At 39.1% G+C, this 18,459-nt stretch overlaps 1 protein-coding gene across 13 annotated transcripts in view; it reads left to right on the top strand.

Moving 5' to 3' along the window:
- LOC123761441 (band 4.1-like protein 4) overlaps positions 1-6,286 on the top strand; it is an 817,171-nt gene extending 810,885 nt beyond the window's left edge. For 4 of the 13 annotated variants that reach the window (XM_069324958.1, XM_069324963.1, XM_069324961.1 and 1 more), the window contains one exon: positions 3,647-5,089. In XM_069324958.1, coding sequence (XP_069181059.1) covers positions 3,647-4,297 — 651 coding nt within the window. In that variant the 3' untranslated portion in view covers positions 4,298-5,089. Of the gene's footprint in view, positions 1-145; positions 235-693; positions 761-3,646; positions 5,090-5,575 lie in introns of those variants that run through there. The other 9 variants (XM_069324960.1, XM_069324959.1, XM_069324967.1 and 6 more) reach the window with 5 other exon arrangements.
- Positions 6,287-18,459: the final 12,173 nt, after the last annotated feature.

Below are 18,459 nucleotides of genomic sequence, written 5' to 3'. Positions count from 1 at the left end.
GGATGTCAACGTTTTGCACTGTCTGCCTAGTCTGTAATATTTGAGTCTCGCAGGTGAGATATGGTTGCTACAGATAAGGTAAGCAAAGCGCTGTGGGCGGGCATGGGCAGTGGTCGGTGATTGAGGGAAGTGTTATTGTTCACAGCACATCGGGGGTGTAGGCGGGCATGCGCGGAGGGGCAGTGCAGGCAGCTTGGAGCTCATCCTCGGGCCTCTCATACAAAGCGCCCTTCAGTAAGTATCAGGCTAGAAAGGATGGTGCTTGAACAAATTTATTTTGATTTCATGTGCTCCCAAATTAGTGTAATCAGTAGATTGGCTTGATCATTACATTCTAAATTTCAAAATTTTGAAATATCACTAACCAATAATTTCCTTTTATTGTTAATAAATGCTGGGAGACTTGCAACATAATGGTAATATTATTAACTGCATTGACCAGAAGTTCAAGAGTATCACAATAATATTTTTGTAATGTCAATCAGAAAACACTGACCTGAAGTGCAGTCAATGAAGCTGCATATAGTGTTAGGAAAAGATATACATTTTTTAATTTATTGAAAGTGCAAAGCAAGAATAAATTAGTGTAAATCTAATTTTAAAGAGATTCTTTTTAACCTCTTGGTCAAAATAAAAATTAATTTGTATGGGTTGAATGGGAATATTAACATATTTTAAATTATGGTCTTGCAGTTGACTGGAAGTAATCTTTCACACTTAATCAGGGATTAACTTTTCAACAAATAATCAGTTGATACAGGTACATGTTTTTTGTTCTTTTTGCTTCTGATGGCATGGCAATGATTGCCGATGCTAATTGCCCATCTAGTTGTTTGTAACCCTCTCCTTTTTTTAGTGGACTATGTACACTGGACTGTAGACATTAGACTGGAATGAGAGACCAAATGGACTATTTTAATTATTGTGCATATTTGGTTATGCAAAAATATTTGCATGCTGCATTTTAATAACATTTCTGCATGCTTTCACTCGTATGTTATTCTGGTGCATGTGTTTTCCGAGTTGTAATTGTATTGAACATTTGTTATTATTGCTAGAAATTCCAGAACTGTTCTTTGCATGTATGTAACTTGGATATTTTGTAGTTAATTAACAGTTACAGAAAATTACAAGCACTGTAATTATTACAAGTGATTTAATAGTTAATTTTACTGTAATTATAGATTATATAAAATCAAAATTTAAACTACAAGGTATTGTGATACAAGATTATATTGTGATTTATACAGTGCAGGTACATCACATGCAAAAGAATACATATTAACATATGAATAATGAAGTTATACTATACTTTTAACTAATTAATAAGCTCAGAGATAAATAACCGATGTATTTGCCATACACTGGTCTGTATTACTGGCATATATTTACATTGGTTTAAAACTTAATACCTGTATTGTGAATAATACAGTTCCACTGTTTCTGTTTCCTCTGGTTGAAATGAACATAAATTTCATGAAATCCTGATGATTGCTGATTAACAAAGACAGTATGGCTTGCTTTGTCAAATTGAGTATGATCACTTGGCCTAGTATGCACTAGACTGGCATGGCATAAATAATCCACATTGCACTCTAGCTGACTTGTTGTTGAATTACAGAAATGAATTAAAAAAAAAATGCCAGAAATATGTTGTCAACAGTGTTTCACACAGAATATTGTAACAGGGATGGATGGCTAGAGTGCCGTGTAGAATGAGGCTGGAGGAAGGGGGGGGGGCAAAAAAGTACAGCCACCCTGTAGAGTAAATGTGAAGAGTTGGCATATAAAGACTAGACACCATGAGTCTGATCTCTGTCCCCATGAACCACAGTTAAGCAAACCTGGATACAAATACACCCACTCAAGCTATGAGGTAGGGCCTAAAGTGGGATCTTACTCCCCGTAGATGATTAGGTGAGCATGACTTGTTAAATTAAGTAGCATCAAGTCAGTATATCCACAACTGACAGAAAGAGGTTTGTGGTTATCAGAGGGAATGAGTCAGACTGGAGAAGCGTTATTGGAGCTGTACCACAGGGTTCAGTTCTTGTACCGATAATGTTCATTGTCTATATGTAAACAATCTACCAGAAGAAATTCAAAACTATGTGAACATGTTTGCTGCTGATGCTAAGTTATTAGGGAAAATAAAAAACTAAGATGATTGTCATGTCCTTCAAGATGATTTGGACAAAATAAATGGAGCAGCAACACTTGGCAAATGGATTCAGTGTGAGTAAATGCCATGTTATAGAATGTGGAATAGGAGAAAATGGGCACCACACAACCCACAAATTATGTGTAGAGGTATTAAAGAACCCTAACCAAGAAAGAGAACTAGGAGTATTTTTGGATAGACTGTCACCAGAAGACCACATTAAGGACCTTGTGTAAGGAGCGTATGTTACACTTTCCAACTTCAGAATCACTTTTAAATACGTTGAGGGCAAAACATTAAATAAATGGGCCATGAATTTCGTGGTGGCCATATCTCAAGAAGCACATCAATAAACTTGAAAAGTTGCAAAGACATATTAAGAATTAGTTTCCAGAACTGAAAAAACAAGAGCTTCAAGGAGAGGCTAGAGGTGTTAAATATGCCAAAGCTAGAAGATAGAAAAAAAAAGTCATTATGATCACTACATACAAAATAATAAGAGTAAGAAACCAAAATTGACAGGAATTCTTGAAACCTTCAACTTCATGAACAAGGTCATAAATTCAAGCTAAGGAAGCAAAGGTCTCCCCAAAATATTTGAAAGTTCTTCTTAGGAGAGTACCTGGTGACAATTCAAACAATTTAAGTTAGGGATTGGTAGATGTTAAAACCATCAGCAGTTTTGAAGTGTCATATAACAGATTATAGGGGAAGATGGGACACCATAAGCACAGCTTTCATTCTTTAAATGCACTTAAAAAATGGTGCATATGCAATCTGAACACAAACATGCACTGTCATATGCCAGATAAAATGTTTATGAATTCAGCACACTACAGTTTGTAAACAAAGCAGTGTAACATTCAAAGAGTTTAAGCTCTGCCAAATGGCTAAGTCTCAATTAGAACCACATTTAAGGCTAAATTGCATGTCATATTTCTTGCCATCTTGGCATTTATGTCCAAACTTATGAGAGTGCAGCATGAAAGCAGTCAACATGTATTTATAAAATCATTGAGATTTTAATTAACTAACTATTGTAACTATATTGTTCTAGAAAATTGTGCAATATTAACAAACTATGTGCAGTATTAACAAACTAGGAATTGAAGACACCATTGTCAAATAACTGACTACTTTCCTTTTCAGTTGCCATGCTTAGATTGGGGTGGTTTTATAATTGTTGAATAAACTATATTTTTATGGTGAAATGTTTGCTGTTAATGAATTAACTTCTTTTATCCTTTGTCTAATCTATCAATGCTAAAAGCAAACAATTTAACATTTGCTGTTCATTTGTGCTTTTACTTACTTCAGTGTAGCCTAGCATATTGCCATTATAGCTTGAAAAACAATGCATACCAAAAGCAAACATGCATACTTATCAAATAGTAATAATAAATAATTACTAGTGGAAATGATTATATTATACAGTGTTACATTTTGCTATTGAATATTATATACAGTATGTGACTTTCTCGACAGGCATCAACAGCGGTAGTGAGCGATACCACTAGCTGCCCCAACGGGAGCTTCGACCACATTCATGCTGCAGTTAATGGAAAAATGCGTGGATCAGGGAAGATAAATGAATCCATTAGTGGGACCTACATGTCAGAAGGCAGTAACACTAAGACATGTTATACAATGAATGGTTATTCCCAGAACTGTAAAGGGATAGTACCTTTGCCTGATGAGTACATTCACATCAACAGTAAAGCAAATGCATGTAATATTAAAGGTCCCATGATTAACTTTACTAATGGGGACTCAAATACTTACAAAACAGATTACATCAATGGAAATTTGCATGAACATGTATTAAACCTGAGTAGTGGAAAAGGTTCTGGACACCTGAAGACCTTTGGTAATGGTCATGTTAATGGTAATATTAATGGTCATTTAAAAGACTACCGTAATAGTTCCACGAATAACAGTTTTGAAGTAGAGAGCAAGAACAATAAGAACGTGACTTTTAAAGTTGATAGCACACTATTAAGGAACAGTAAAGGGATTGGCGTAAATATTACAGTGAACGGCAAGTTGGACGGTGGTCACCTGAAGGGTGAGTACAAAAGTGATTCAAAAGGAAAGTTAGGTGGTGAAGCTGCAGATGAAATTAGCACTGAACTGTGATAGTTATATGTTGTTCTTGATGTATATAGCCTTTATTTTGTTACTCAACCACTCAGCTGTATGTGTATAGTTGCAAGTGCCAAATGTATGCAAATCTTGATTTAATTTAAATACAGTAATGTAAGATAGTTATATGTTTCAGAGAAGACATTCATGAAGTAATGTTTTGTGAAATAAATACTTGGGTGTGGAGGCAAAAAAAAATCTGTAGATAAATTGTACAGAAGGTAAAAGGTGTGGAGTGTACTAGCAAGAATGGGTCAGACTGGGCTGAGATTTGACCTTTCTTGTGTCTGTGTATGGTATGTACAATATGTATGTAATTGTCTAACTGTAACCTCAGCGAGTTATATTCTCAATGTTGGAGATTCAAAAAGTGTGTATACAACCATGTATGCATGCATGAATTGTTTGTATATATATGTATGCATGCATAATGTGTGTGTGCATGCATCATGTATGTGTATGTGAGTGCATGCATCATGTATGTGTATGTAAGTGCATGCATAATGTATGTGTGCATGCATAATGTATGTGTACATGCATCATGTATGTGTGTGTGTATGCATCATGTATGTGTGTGTGTGTATGCATCATGTGTGTGTGCATGCATCATGTATGTGTGCATGCATCATGCATAATTACCTAAGTGTAGTTACAGGATGAGAGCTACGCTCGTGGTGTCCCGTCTTCCCAGCACACTGTGTATGTATGTGTGCATGTATCATGCGTTATGTGTGCGATGCATTGTGTGTATGCACCATCATGATTTACACACATGATATATATATATATATATATATATATATATATATATATATATATATATATATATATATATATATATATATATATATATATATATATATATATAAATATATATAAATATATATAAAATACACACACACACACACACATACATGTGTGCGCATAAAGTATGCACACACACACACAGTACAGTGTGTGTGCGTGTAATACCTTAGGTAATTACATGCATGCACACTATACTGTACATACTGTGTAATTTGTGTTTGTGTGCAGTAGTTGTTTATATCTGTAAAGTGCAGTCAAATATCATGCCCAAAACTTAATTTAAGTAGAAATTATTAAAGTAATAAATTACATCTTAAATTTCTTTAAAAAGTACAGTTTACAGCCATTATGCTGCTCTAAATTTTTTTTTGTTCTCCCATACTCCCTGACCCACTCTGTCACGTGTCTGATCTCATGACGTTATTGTCAGCTATTAACTAAAGTTCTCTCCCTTCCCCCAAAAAGGAAGGTTGATGTAGAGAAACGAGGAGCGACAACTATGGACACAGCAAAAAGTACTCGCTGGACTGTCGCGCTACATCGTGTTTGAATTTAATGTATTCCTATATTATCTGTATTGAATGTCTTTAAGTGTTCAAATATTAACCTGTGTTTAAAAGTGATGTACTAACATTTCTAATGGCATTGTATAATTTTAAATTAATTATAAAACATTCACTACAGAGTTCAACTTTGTAAAGTATGCACAAGTTTTACAATCTAAATGGATCAGTTCCTTGCTTCATAGTGAAGCACTGAAAATTTATATCTTGATCACGAGTAGCTGCGAAATAGTCACATTTGGTGTGCACCTGGAGAACTATGCTTTTTGCACTATAAATAAAAGGAAATATGTTCATACAAATAAATATTGCACCTAAAAGTCACTGTACTTCATTTACATTTGGCAAAATTTATTTTTCTTATTCCATATTATAGTACCCAACTATTAACTCTGTGATCATGATACTACTTTGACTCATACCTTTCTATATCATGCTGTAATCAATAAAATTTGGATGTTAAGTTTTTGACACATCGTTGTAGAAATACAAACTTATCAAAATGTACACATTTATTTTAAATTCTAGATTTTGTAGACAATGTTGGTTACAAGTGTACTGATCATCTGCACCTTACCTGTAGCATAGCAATAAACTCTTCCTATGCTTTAAAGTTCTTGCATTTCACCCTGGCAAATGTGATGGAAAATGCTTTATGCAAGATGAATACTGCAAATTTTATCAACTATTATCTACACTAGTTGGCATACATTTCAGCTTTGTTTAAGCTAATTAAAATTTCATTATTAGTCCAAGACTGACCTTTTCCTGGATACAACCAAATAACAATTGCATAATGTCTGGGTTCTTATTTATGCTGGCATAATACGCATCTGTTATAAGTAAATGAGTCCAGACGTCTTGCCCTGCCCGGAAAAAGAATTTTGGTCATCTTGAGATGATTTCGGGGCTTTAGTGTCCTCGACCAGGCCTCCACCCCCAGGAAGTAGCCCGTGACAGCTGACTAACACCCAGGTACCTATTTTACTGCTAGGTAACAGGGGCATAGGGTGAAAGAAACTCTGCCCATTGTTTCTCGCCGGCGCCCGGGATCGAACCCGGGACCACAGGATCACAAGTCCAGCGTGCTGTCCGCTCCTCCCGACCAGGTACAGTCAATTGTATGATGACTGTACTAATCATTGAGCTACAAGTTACTTTTAACTTGGTATATACCAACAAATGTGTTTCTCAAAATATATACACAATTTACTTGTCTTCAACTCTATTTGACATTAGAGTACAGTATATTGTAACTGAAGGTTAGAAACTGTATATTGCAGCTTTAATAATAAGCTAGGCAGTTCCCAGGTCTTCGACCTTAACACTTAATTGGCTTTTTAATCTTGACACTGAGAAACCATATCAAATCTTGTTTAGAAATGTTTAACTTTATTTTCCTCATAGGTAGCATAATTACATATCTTACATACTCCCTTGGAGGTAGGTAATAAATTATTCCAGATAAATAATAAAACAGGTCTTTTGTCTGCATGTGAAATTCATACCAGATACCTAGGTATCAGGTAAGGCACATGACATCTTTTTTGGGCTCACAAATAATTAAAGAAAAATGCATGTATTTTATTTATTTATTTATTTATTATTTATTTATATTTATTTTAAGCTTAAATCTAGATCCCCAGGGGTCATGCATTCTGGGAAGGGGCAGTAGTTAACTCTATGACAGTTAACTAATTTCTGGGCACCTAGTTACTGCTAGATGAACAGAGGCATTAGTTAAAAAGAAAACTTGCCCAATCATTTCTGTCCCACCCGAGAATTGAATCTCGTGTTCCCAACTGTGAGAGATCTGTTGATATTACTTTGGTGAGGCTTCTTTTAAATTGTTATGCTGATGTATGTAGATCTTCACTACTCAGGATATTAAATTGCCAAAACAACTTAAACAAAATGCATATTACATTAATTCAAATTGTTGTCTTAAGAGTTAATGTAATGGAGTCAGCAATAATGTAGAAGACATTTATCATATAATGTTGCTATATAAAGTTCATTACAATTCTCATTTAATATCACATGCAATTGTTGATGGAACCTCCTGAATGTCAACAATGAGACTTTGTTACCCCTCTCAACATCAAGTGCAGTGTTATGTGCTCCAATCAACAGATTAGTCTGGTGGATTATTATAAGTATCTTAACCCACAAAGATGACATTAGAACAAACTGGATTGAATTCAGTTCAGGTTGAGCCTATGCAGGTAGATTTAAGAGATTAGAATTTCCTTCAAGCCCTTTCTTTCTTAATCCAAGTGATGTGCAACGGTTTATACACCATCAATCCAAGTTATGTATATCCTATGTGTTAGGGCCTACTTGACCCAATAACCGGGTTCTTTGTTTATGGGTTCTTAGAGCCTTTTCTATGATCCCATCCATAGTCAATGGTAAGTTATCGAGAATTGGCAGTAGCAAGTAATTGTGCAAAGAATAAAGGGGGTAAACAAGACTATATAACTTCAGCAATATATTATCCATTTCATATAACTACACATATGTACACAGTGTGTCTTTTGCACAAGACACGTAATATATCTGCAGTGTTCTTCAAATCCTGGCGAGCCCACTACAAGTATATGTCACCCACGTCCAATGGTTATTACCGGCGAGCAGGTTAACATAAAAATTGTTCAAGACATTTTGCAATTGATATACAACTTCTAGGGATGGCATAACATGAAAAGGAGGAGAAAATGAACAGGTGTTATTAGGGAATATTTAAAATTAAGGGAGATATGGGAACATAATTGAATTGTTGAAAGTTTTGAAAATAACTGACAAACAAAAGATATTTATAAACAGAAATTTTTAACAGTAGATGAGAATTATAAAAATAACATACAATGCTTTATAGTATATAGGAGTAGCAATATTTAGTAACAGCAAATTTGAGGTAATTAACAAGTGAAGGAAACCATTGGTATCATTACCTACCATCATTATACATATGACTATATATCTGGTCCTAAGACATATACAGTAGTATCATTATAGATGGCTGTCCAGTATATCTGTTTGCAAGATATTTCTGAGGTCAAGCAAAACACAGAATGGGAAATTGTTTTGAATAAACTAATTAAGGGTTATACTAAATTTTTCCGGGGACAAGCAGGCTGTGTATTTATGTGTTAGGATTATATCGAGGCTCCCCCCCCCCAGGTCAAAATGCTGACCCCAGGATGCAGCTCCACAACAGTTGACTAATTCCTGGGTACCCATTTGCTGGTAGGTGGACAGAGGCATTAGGAAATGTGTCCAACCATTTCTGTCATGCCCAGGTTTCGAACTTAAGATTCCCGATTGTGAGTCGGGAAGGAACCCAACTATACTACCAAGACTGGCGCCAATATTGCAGCCAATAATTAGGGAACTGTCTGTCCTTGCTTTCCACCACTTATTGTTCCCGTCTATGTTTGAGTTTAGTTCATTTATTATGCACCCCATACCCATCCTGTGAACAATACTGCTTAATTTAAAATTAGATTGAGGTTCAGGAAGTGAATCACCAAATTCATTTAGCTAAGGAAGTTACAGCACTGATGAGCTAGTTACATAATTTGGTAGTACACTATATAAATAAATCGCCTCTTCCCAGTTTATCAAACTAACATCACCGTGACCTTGTGTCGAGGCCCTAATTCACACCGTTCTGTGTCTGACAAACGTGACTCAACTGCTCAAGTCAATAGGTTTTATATGTTTGTCCCCCTTTTTTTTTATTAACAAGCTTAGGTATGTACAGCTATATACTACTACTCTATCCTATATGAAGGATTACAGAGTGTAGATCAAAAGCTAGATATGAGTCCATCTAATACCCCCATCTCACAGCTGGATGGTTACTAATACATGGACTCAGGAGAGAACATATGAAATGGGAATCTAATCTATTAGCGTGCGGTAGCAAAAATCTTGGTAGAGCACAAAAGTGTCATCCTATATTTGTGAGTGTATGAAGTAGTTACAAAGCTCAAAGTATCCCTTATCATATGGTCTGAAATTATTGATAACAGGGCAATCACAGATAATAATTCACTGTGCAGGGGGACAGGAAGCCAGAGTATATTCATACACGTTTGGCTATTAACGAGGTAATCTCCATCTTTTGTAACAGACTTTTATGAGGTACTTTTATGTGAGTGAGGTTCGGGGTGAGCACTGGACTTGCTGAATTAGGCCCTCGAATGTGCCCCATTCTGTCACAGGCAGTAAGTTAGTGCCTCCTTAAACAGTTGAACAGTTCCATGGCCGGTTTTCCCTTTGTTGAGTATGGTCCCAGTTTACATGTGTCAATGTAAAGACCAAATTAAAATTAGGATTAAGAACTTGGCCGAAACGCTATGCGTACTATAGTGGCTGTACAAAAATGCAAGAACTCTTGTATATATAAATAAAAATGTATATATATTATGGTTCCAGTAATAGTCTTGGAACTTGAAACTTTCTATTCAATTATTATTTTCTAGTAAGTTCTATTAATTTTACTGGAACCATAATATATATTTTTTACTTATATATATATACAAGAGTTCTTACAGTCTTGTACAGCCACTAGCACGTATAGCGTTTCGGGCAATTAAGTCCTTAATCCTAATTTTCCCCGGAGTTCGAGCCCTCCAAATCATTTAACAAGCAGGTACCCATTTTATTGTTGGGTAAGTTGTTGTTGTTATAGATTCAGCTGCTCGGAACAAGTTCCAAGTAGCACGGGCTATGGTGAGCCCGTAACTTACCTGGCACAGGAGCGGGGCAAGTCGCACGGGCTATGGTGAGCCCATAACTTACCTGGCACAGGAGCTGGGCAAGTAGCACGGGCTATGGTGAGCCCGTAACTTACCTGGCACAGGAGCGGGGCAAGTCGCACGGGCTATGGTGAGCCCATAACTTACCTGGCACAGGAGCTGGGCAAGTAGCACGGGCTATGGTGAGCCCGTAACTTACCTGGCACAGGAGCGGGGCAAGTCGCACGGGCTATGGTGAGCCCATAACTTACCTGGCACAGGAGCTGGGCAAGTAGCACGGGCTATGGTGAGCCCGTAACTTAGTTACGGGGCTGAGCATGAGTTACGAGGACAGGCTGCGAGAAATGCACCTCATGACACTGGAAGACAGAAGAGTAAGGGGAGACATGATCACTACCTACAAAATTCTCAGAGCAATTGATAGGGTACATAAAGATAAACTGTTTAACACGGGTGGTAGGCGAACAAGGGGACACAGGTGGAAACTTAGTACCCAAATGAGCCACTGGGATGTTAGAAAGAACTTTTTCAGTGTCAGAGTAGTTAATAGATGGAATGCATTAGGCAGTGATGTGGTGGAGGCTGACTCCATACACAGTTTCAAATGCAGATATGATAGAGCCCAGTAGGCTCAGGAATCTGTACATCAGTTGATTGCCAGTTGAGAGGTGGGACCAAAGAGCCAGAGCTCAACCCCCCGCAACCACATCTAGGTGAGTATACACACAAACACACACACGTACACACGTACACACACACACACACACAAACATACACTAATGCCTCTATTCACCTTGCAGTAAATAGAAACCTGAAAGTCAGGAAGCTGCTAAAGGCTGCATCTTGGGGATGTGTGTGTGTGTGTTAGATAAAAATATATGTTGTTTAGATATGATGGAGGAAAAGAGGCCGAGAGTCGGTACATTAGACAACCGACGCTTAGAAAGGCGGGGTCCAAGAGCTAACAGCTAAATCTTGGAAATAATAAATTAAAATATTTAATACACCCACATACATGTTTCACATTATTTTGGCTGAGGGCACACTGAGGGCTGATGGCCCCGTCGACGGGGCAGGAAGTCGGTGGTTGATCAAAGGCCTCCCACATCCTCCACATACCTGAGGATTATTCCGGCTTAATTTTAAACGGAAGTAATGTCTTGGTATTTACGGCTTCAGCGGGTGGGTGGGTCCGTGGGTTTATTACACTATGAGTGAAAACAATCGCCTATTCTCTATTTTATATTGCCGCTTGTAGAGCTAGAAGCTGTTGCCTCTTGTGTGCGTTGCACAAGGGGATTAATATCTGGATTAATATCTTTCAATATTTCCAGTATTTTTTAAGGTATCGCTTAAATACCGAAGATACTGCTATTGGACACCGCTTAATTGACAATGTCTCAACAACGCAGGCTAAAGATGTGCGTGGCTCCTGCTATTGCAATGCTGCTCATTTGTTTTTCAATGATGGGCCTTAGTTGCCCCCTCTCTAACTTACCGTTCTAAATACCCCTTCTCCATCTTCTGCAAACATTTCCCCTCATACATCTCCCCCCTTTCCTCCTGTCCCCCCTGTCCATCTTTGTCCCCCTGTCCATCTTTGTCCCCTGTCCCGCACTTTGTCCCCTTGCCCACATTTTCTGTCCTCTGTCCCAGATCCCTTTCCCCCTCTCTGTCCCCTGTCCCCCTGTCCCCCCTTTCCACCTCTCTGTCCCCCTGTCCCTCTCTATCCCATTGTCCCTCTCTCTGTCCCCCCTGTCTCTCTCTGTCCCCCTGTTCTTCTCTGTCCTCCTGTTCCTCTCTCTGTTCCCCTGTCACTCTCTGTCCCCCTGTTCCTCTATGTCCCCCTGTCCATCTCTCTGTCCCCTGTACCTCTCTGTCCCCCTGCCCACTCTTTCTGTCCGCTGTCCATCATCTGTCCCCCTCCCTTTCCTCCAGTCCCCCTATCCATCTCTGTCCCCTTGTCCCTGTCTCTCTTCCCCTGTCCCTATCTCTGCCCCCTGTCCCTCTCTCTGTCACCCTTTCTGTCCCCCTGTCCGCCCTTTCTGTCCCTCTGTTCCTGTCCTTCTCTGTCTGTCCGTCCCTCCCTCTGTCCCCCTGCCCACTCTTTCAATCCCCTGTCTCTCCTCTGTCCCCTCTCTCTTGGTCTCCTGCCCCCCTCTCCTCCCTCTGTCCCCTCTCTCTTGGTCTCCTGCCCCCCTCTCCTCCCTCTGTCCCCCGGTCCCCCTCTCTGACCCTGTCCCTCTGTCTCTGTGTTCCTGTCCCTCTGTCTCTGTCCATGTCCCCCTCTCTGTCCCTGTCTCCCTCCCTGTCCCACTGCTTCCCCTCTGTTCCCCCGTCTTTTCTCTGGCCCTGTCCGTCTGTCCCTGTCCCTCTGTCTCTGCCTTTCCTCGTTTCTGACATTCTCTGTGTCAGCCTATCTCTCTGTCTCTTTCCTCGCTCTGTCTCTGTCATTCTCTCACTGACTTTGCATATCCTTATCTATACGTCTCTGTGTCTAACATTCTCTCCCTGACTCTGTCTATATCTATTTCTCTGTCTCGATCTTCATCTCTTTCTCTCTCTCTCTCCTTCTCTCTCTCTCTCTCTCTCTCTCCTCTCTCTCTCTCTCTCTCTCTCTCTCTCTCTCTCTCTCTCTCTCTCTCTCTCTCTCTCCTTACATACATACATACTTATTATATATATATAATTATATATATATATATATATATATATATATATATATATATGTATGTATGAGTGTGTGTGTACATGTGTATACAACATTAATAATTTTGTAACTAGCGTCAAACATTGTTATTTGCTTAGCTAAACGAACTAGAGGGTTCAGTTCCTGAACCGATTATGTGCCTCTGTAATCCTTTACACCACGGCCCACGGGATGGGTATGGGGTGCATAATAAAGAAAGAAATAGAAGAAATTGAAATTGCATAATACGGTTATTGACATTCAATAATAGTAAGATAAAGCAATGAGGACCAAATGGGAGACCAGTGATCAGATGAATATTACAGACTCAAGGGTAGCCTTCTCTTCTTGTATATAAATGAAAAAATAAATTCGTTTGTTTAATTCTAATGCTTGTAGGCGAGAACAGTTGTGAATGCCAGCTAGCGCACAAGTACATGAGCGCCCAAAATACTTTTACACAAAAGACATGTACAGACAGGCGTGTGGCTTCTGACTTCTTTTTTATTGATTAATATTAAATATTAGGCGCTTACCTATAATAGCTATCATTTTATACAAGTATAACTCTCACATAATAAATATAAAAGGAGTTTATCTAAAAACTGACAGAAATGTTGTGTTTTGTGCGTTGTATCGTGTTTGTGGGCATTCGGGTGTGTTGTGTTTACGCTGGCGGGCGGCGACCTTACCAACTCCGGATTATGTCTATTACATCACTAAACTTCATTTAATAACTATATGCTTGTTAAATAGAAGATTTTAATTGTTAATAGCATTATATTGTCGTTTTAATGTGGAACACGTACACATATGCGAAACATCGAAAGCTGGTGTCCGAAGTGGTAAAAATATTAGTGTGCGATGTTGTCAATGTACGGAGTGTCTTGTATCCCATAGAATTACCCAAATCAGCCCAAATCGGCCCAAAACTACACAAATCGTCCTAGCATTACGTAAGTAATGAAGAAATATGGTATATTTACTTACTATAATGTTGGTGCTACACGTAGAACATGATCAAAACTATTTTTACTCTGAAATAATCTAATTTCATAACGAAATGAGACGTAAATATGTGAGAGGTGACGCCATAGGAAGTCGACGGTCCAAGCGACAATTGTGTGGAGCGACATATCCAAGATATATGGTCGCCTGGAGAGTGTTTGCTGCCATATCAGCCTCCTGTACACAGTGATCCAGTCCTTTTCGTTCATTGAACACCGAACCCTACACGCCCTCTGATATATTGCTTAATTAACAAATATTCACAAATAAAGATTATATTTGTATATGTTATCAGAAAGGCAGATATAAAATAGTTTTTGTGAATCCATCACAGAGATTATACCTTATTAGAGAGGAAAAATATTCATACTTTAAACAAGGCTTCATGGCCGACGCTCTCCTTATCAATATTCGAACCCCAGTTGGAAACAGACCCAACTATAGGATGGGTTAACCCAAGTATCGCGCTTCCAAAAGGGTCGCCCAAGTTGGAAAAGACGAACGCTGAAAGAATATTGTTGAAAACATCTTGATAACTGATTAAACCAAAATTATTTATTAGTCAGAAGAAAGACAGAAACGCGATCTATATGTAAAACCTCTACCAGACAAATATTTTAAGTAAAACCGAAGATATTTGTAGTTGTATAAAAGTGGCAGTTTTCATCGCTCGTCAAACTCGAAAACCGCAGCATTCATCTCAGAACCATGCCTATTTCACGCAGATTCCTTAATAAACATAAGAGTTTTATATGTGTGACGGAGTTCCCCCCCTTATAATTCTCCCACGCCTGCAGTAAGAGTCATGTCTACTTTTCCCAAGCGTTCTCTACGTTGCAGGCTACAATTTGATATATGGGAGAGAGTGAAGTGTTCTCGGAGAGCCGAGAAATTTGTGAAATAGTAATATTTTGGCCTGTGGTATAGGCCCTTTAGGGAGCCAAGATGGCGCTTGCCTCCCTGATTTCCCACTAAAACCGTGTGACGTCAGTGGCACCGGATTGGTCACCGACAGCAATGTGGCACCGGGAGCCAATGAAAACCTCCCGTGGCGAAAGTGACGTCATGAAGGAAGGGGGTCCGGCCAGCGCGCCGAGCTGGCGCCATCAGTCAGACACGACACGTCACAGAGGTCGGACGTGCGACGATTGGTCCTGTCAGTTTGACAGTTGTTTCCCGCTCCCGTGGATTTACGCGTCACCTGAAGTCAGCCAGTACTCTGAAAGGTCTTCCCTAGTTCATGTGTTGAACCAGAGAGGGAATTGACGGTTATTTGAGCAACAAGTGCTCCAGTCAGGTACTGTGCCAGAAGCAGTGAAGCCGTGCAGTGACGTATGTGACGTCTGTGGCAGTTCACCAGTTCGCGACAGCGTAGTGGCTGACAGAGCCACTGGGTAGCTGAGGAAGGAGAGGACTATTTGGGGAATCCGGACGACTGCAGCCGAGACGTAGGCGGCAGCCGTTGCTGGGAGAAGACGACGGCCAGGAGACCGACTCCAACCCTTCAAGGAGTCAAGAAGGAGGACGGACCTGCAGTGAGGAGGCACGGAGACGACGCGCTAAACGGTGGGACGACGGGTGGCTCTGGTAGGACACGACGACGTGTGTGTGGGGGCGTTCCCGACACGAGGACCAGGAGCTACATCTCGACTCTCATCGGAGGATAGGTTGAAGTAGGTGTTTCTAGTTCCCTCCCCATTCCCCTTTAGTTAGCTATATTATTCGGCTATATTATCTAGCCTGAGGATTTTATATGTCGTGAGCAACTCTCACCCATGGCACGGTGAAGCACCAGTGTGCGAGACAGTACTATCAAGAGTACTTGTAATATTCATGTTTATTATTGGTGTGTACAGGCACCAGGAACAAGTGATAAATTTACTGTGTATTGTATATCTTTCTACAGATGTTGAGGTGAACATATAGTGATAAATTATATATAATATTATGCCAGTATTTGGAAGTTAGGCTACGTGCCCAGAAACTATTTATTTTCCATGTATTGATGTTTGATTTATATACCATATATATGTCTATGTTCATGCAGTGAATAATAATCTGTGAGTACAGTGAATTATTGCGTTATCGCCCACGAGAGAAAGTACTGAAAACTCCAGTGTTAATACTTTATAATATGTCATTGAATGAAGGGCAAGGAAATCCATTACAGTGAATCATTATAGCATTGATTGTAGAAACGACTGTTTGAGCCTGAGTATAGTGTAACTAAGTGATATGTGCTATTGTGCCAATATCGAGTGTGCGAGTTCATAGTAATATTGGAGAACTTAAAGAAACGGCGCGCGTGAATCTGAAAACAAGCAAACGCTTTCGCGCGCGGAGGCCAGGCGATCAGCTGTTCTTGACATTTGACAAGGAGGGCAGGTGTTGCCACTTAGTGATCGCATACTAACCGTGGGAACTACCGACCGCGTCAGGATCAGTTGGTTTATTTGTTATTGTTTGGCCTTGTGACATCTTTCATACATTTTAAGTAAAATACAAAATTACCATTGTGTTTTTATCATCTCCGTTGATCTTGTGGCTATATTATACTGAAAGCATAAAGTGATAACAGTAAGTACCTGCCTGGATTCCTGATCTATTGAGTGTGACCTTGCCAAGGCTACCATTGACTCCACCAGTCCACTGAGGTGTTACTGGCCACCTAAAACACCAGTTGGCGACCTTGTGGTTAACCGTAGAGCCCGATTGTTGGGGAGGGCACACGACAGTCAAGTGAACGAGTCGTGTTCTCACTCTTTCTTAATCAGAGGCCGTTAAGATTGACTGGGAGACTCTCCTGGCGTGCAGTGGCGCCGTACATGAGGATCGAGTGAAGACCCACAGGGCTACGCGGTGAGTGACCTTGAGCATAACTATTGCTCACCCCAGAGTAAGACTAGAGTAAAGTAAGTGAGGTAAACCCCAACATATGTCACAAGAAAGACAGATATATAAGCTTCGTTCTAAATACCTTACCATGGGCATATTTAAATTTAAAGCGAAGATACGTGTACTTTTATAATAGCCGAGCTCCGACTCCGGACAGATCGATCGACGGAGCAACTCTCTCTCAGAACAATGCTTATTTCACGTAAATTTGTAATCGTAAATTTTTTATATGCCTCAAGAAAGATAGGAATATAAGGCTCATTTTAAACACTTTATCATAGACATAATTAAAGTTCTAATGAAGATTCATGTATTTTAATAATCGCCGAGCTCCGACCCCCGCATAGACTGAGCGACAGAGCAACTCTCTCAGAAGAATGTTTATTTTACGTAAATTCGTTAATAAACACAAATGTTTTACACGTCTTAAGAAAGATAGAAAATAAGCTTTATTTTAAATACATTACATTAGACATATTTAAAGCTCAAGTGAAGATATATATGTTTTTATAGTGGCGTTCAGTAGCTTTTCGGTCATGGAGTGCAGACGCCTACACACTTTCAGATTCAGATTCAGATTCAGATGTTTATTCAGGTAAGGTATATACATACAAGTGATGTTACATTAATGGATTGATATATAGATAGAGCTAGTACATACAATGCCTAAAGCCACTATTACGCAATGCGTTTCGGGCAAGAAAAACATTAATATCTAGAACTTAATACTAATTGAGCATAAAGAATAAAAGATGTTGAGAACAAATACAAATAAAGATAAAAAAAAAGGGGGAACATGACTGAAAAAGCAGCACAAATACAATAGGTTGACAAACAGTGTTGATTAAAAAAAAAAGAAAAAAAAAAAAAAAGAAAATAAAAAAAAAAAAAAATAACAGACATGGGTTGACAATAGAGGAGTGAGGTAGATTACAGGGAATTTATTAGGTAGTGTTTAGTTTTTATCTTAAACTGGTTGAGAGAGGTACAGTCTTTAACATGGTTGGGAAGGTCATTCCACATTCTGGGCCCCTTGATTTGCAGAGCATTTCTAGTTTGATTAAGACGTACTCTAGGAATATCAAAACTGTGTTTATTTCTGGTGTGGTGCTCATGGGTTCTGTTACAACCTTCTATGAAGCTTTTAAGATCAGGATTGGCATTATAGTTTAGCGTTTTATATATGTATAATACACATGAGAGAATGTGCAGTGACTTAATATCTAACATATTAAGAGATTTGAGTAGGGGTACCGAGTGATGTCTGGGGCCAGAGTTGGATATTGTTCTAATAGCGGCTTTGTGTTGGGTAATTAGAGGACGTAAGTGATTTTGGGTAGTAGAACCCCAAGCACAAATACCATAGTTGAGATAAGGATAGATAAGGGAGTAATAGAGAGTCACCAGAGCAGGGCGTGGTACATAATA

The sequence above is a fragment of the Procambarus clarkii genome, chromosome 15, assembly GCF_040958095.1.
Source record: "Procambarus clarkii isolate CNS0578487 chromosome 15, FALCON_Pclarkii_2.0, whole genome shotgun sequence".
Classification (NCBI taxonomy): Eukaryota; Metazoa; Arthropoda; class Malacostraca; order Decapoda; family Cambaridae; genus Procambarus; species Procambarus clarkii.
This window is presented reverse-complemented; position numbering and strand designations above follow the sequence as displayed.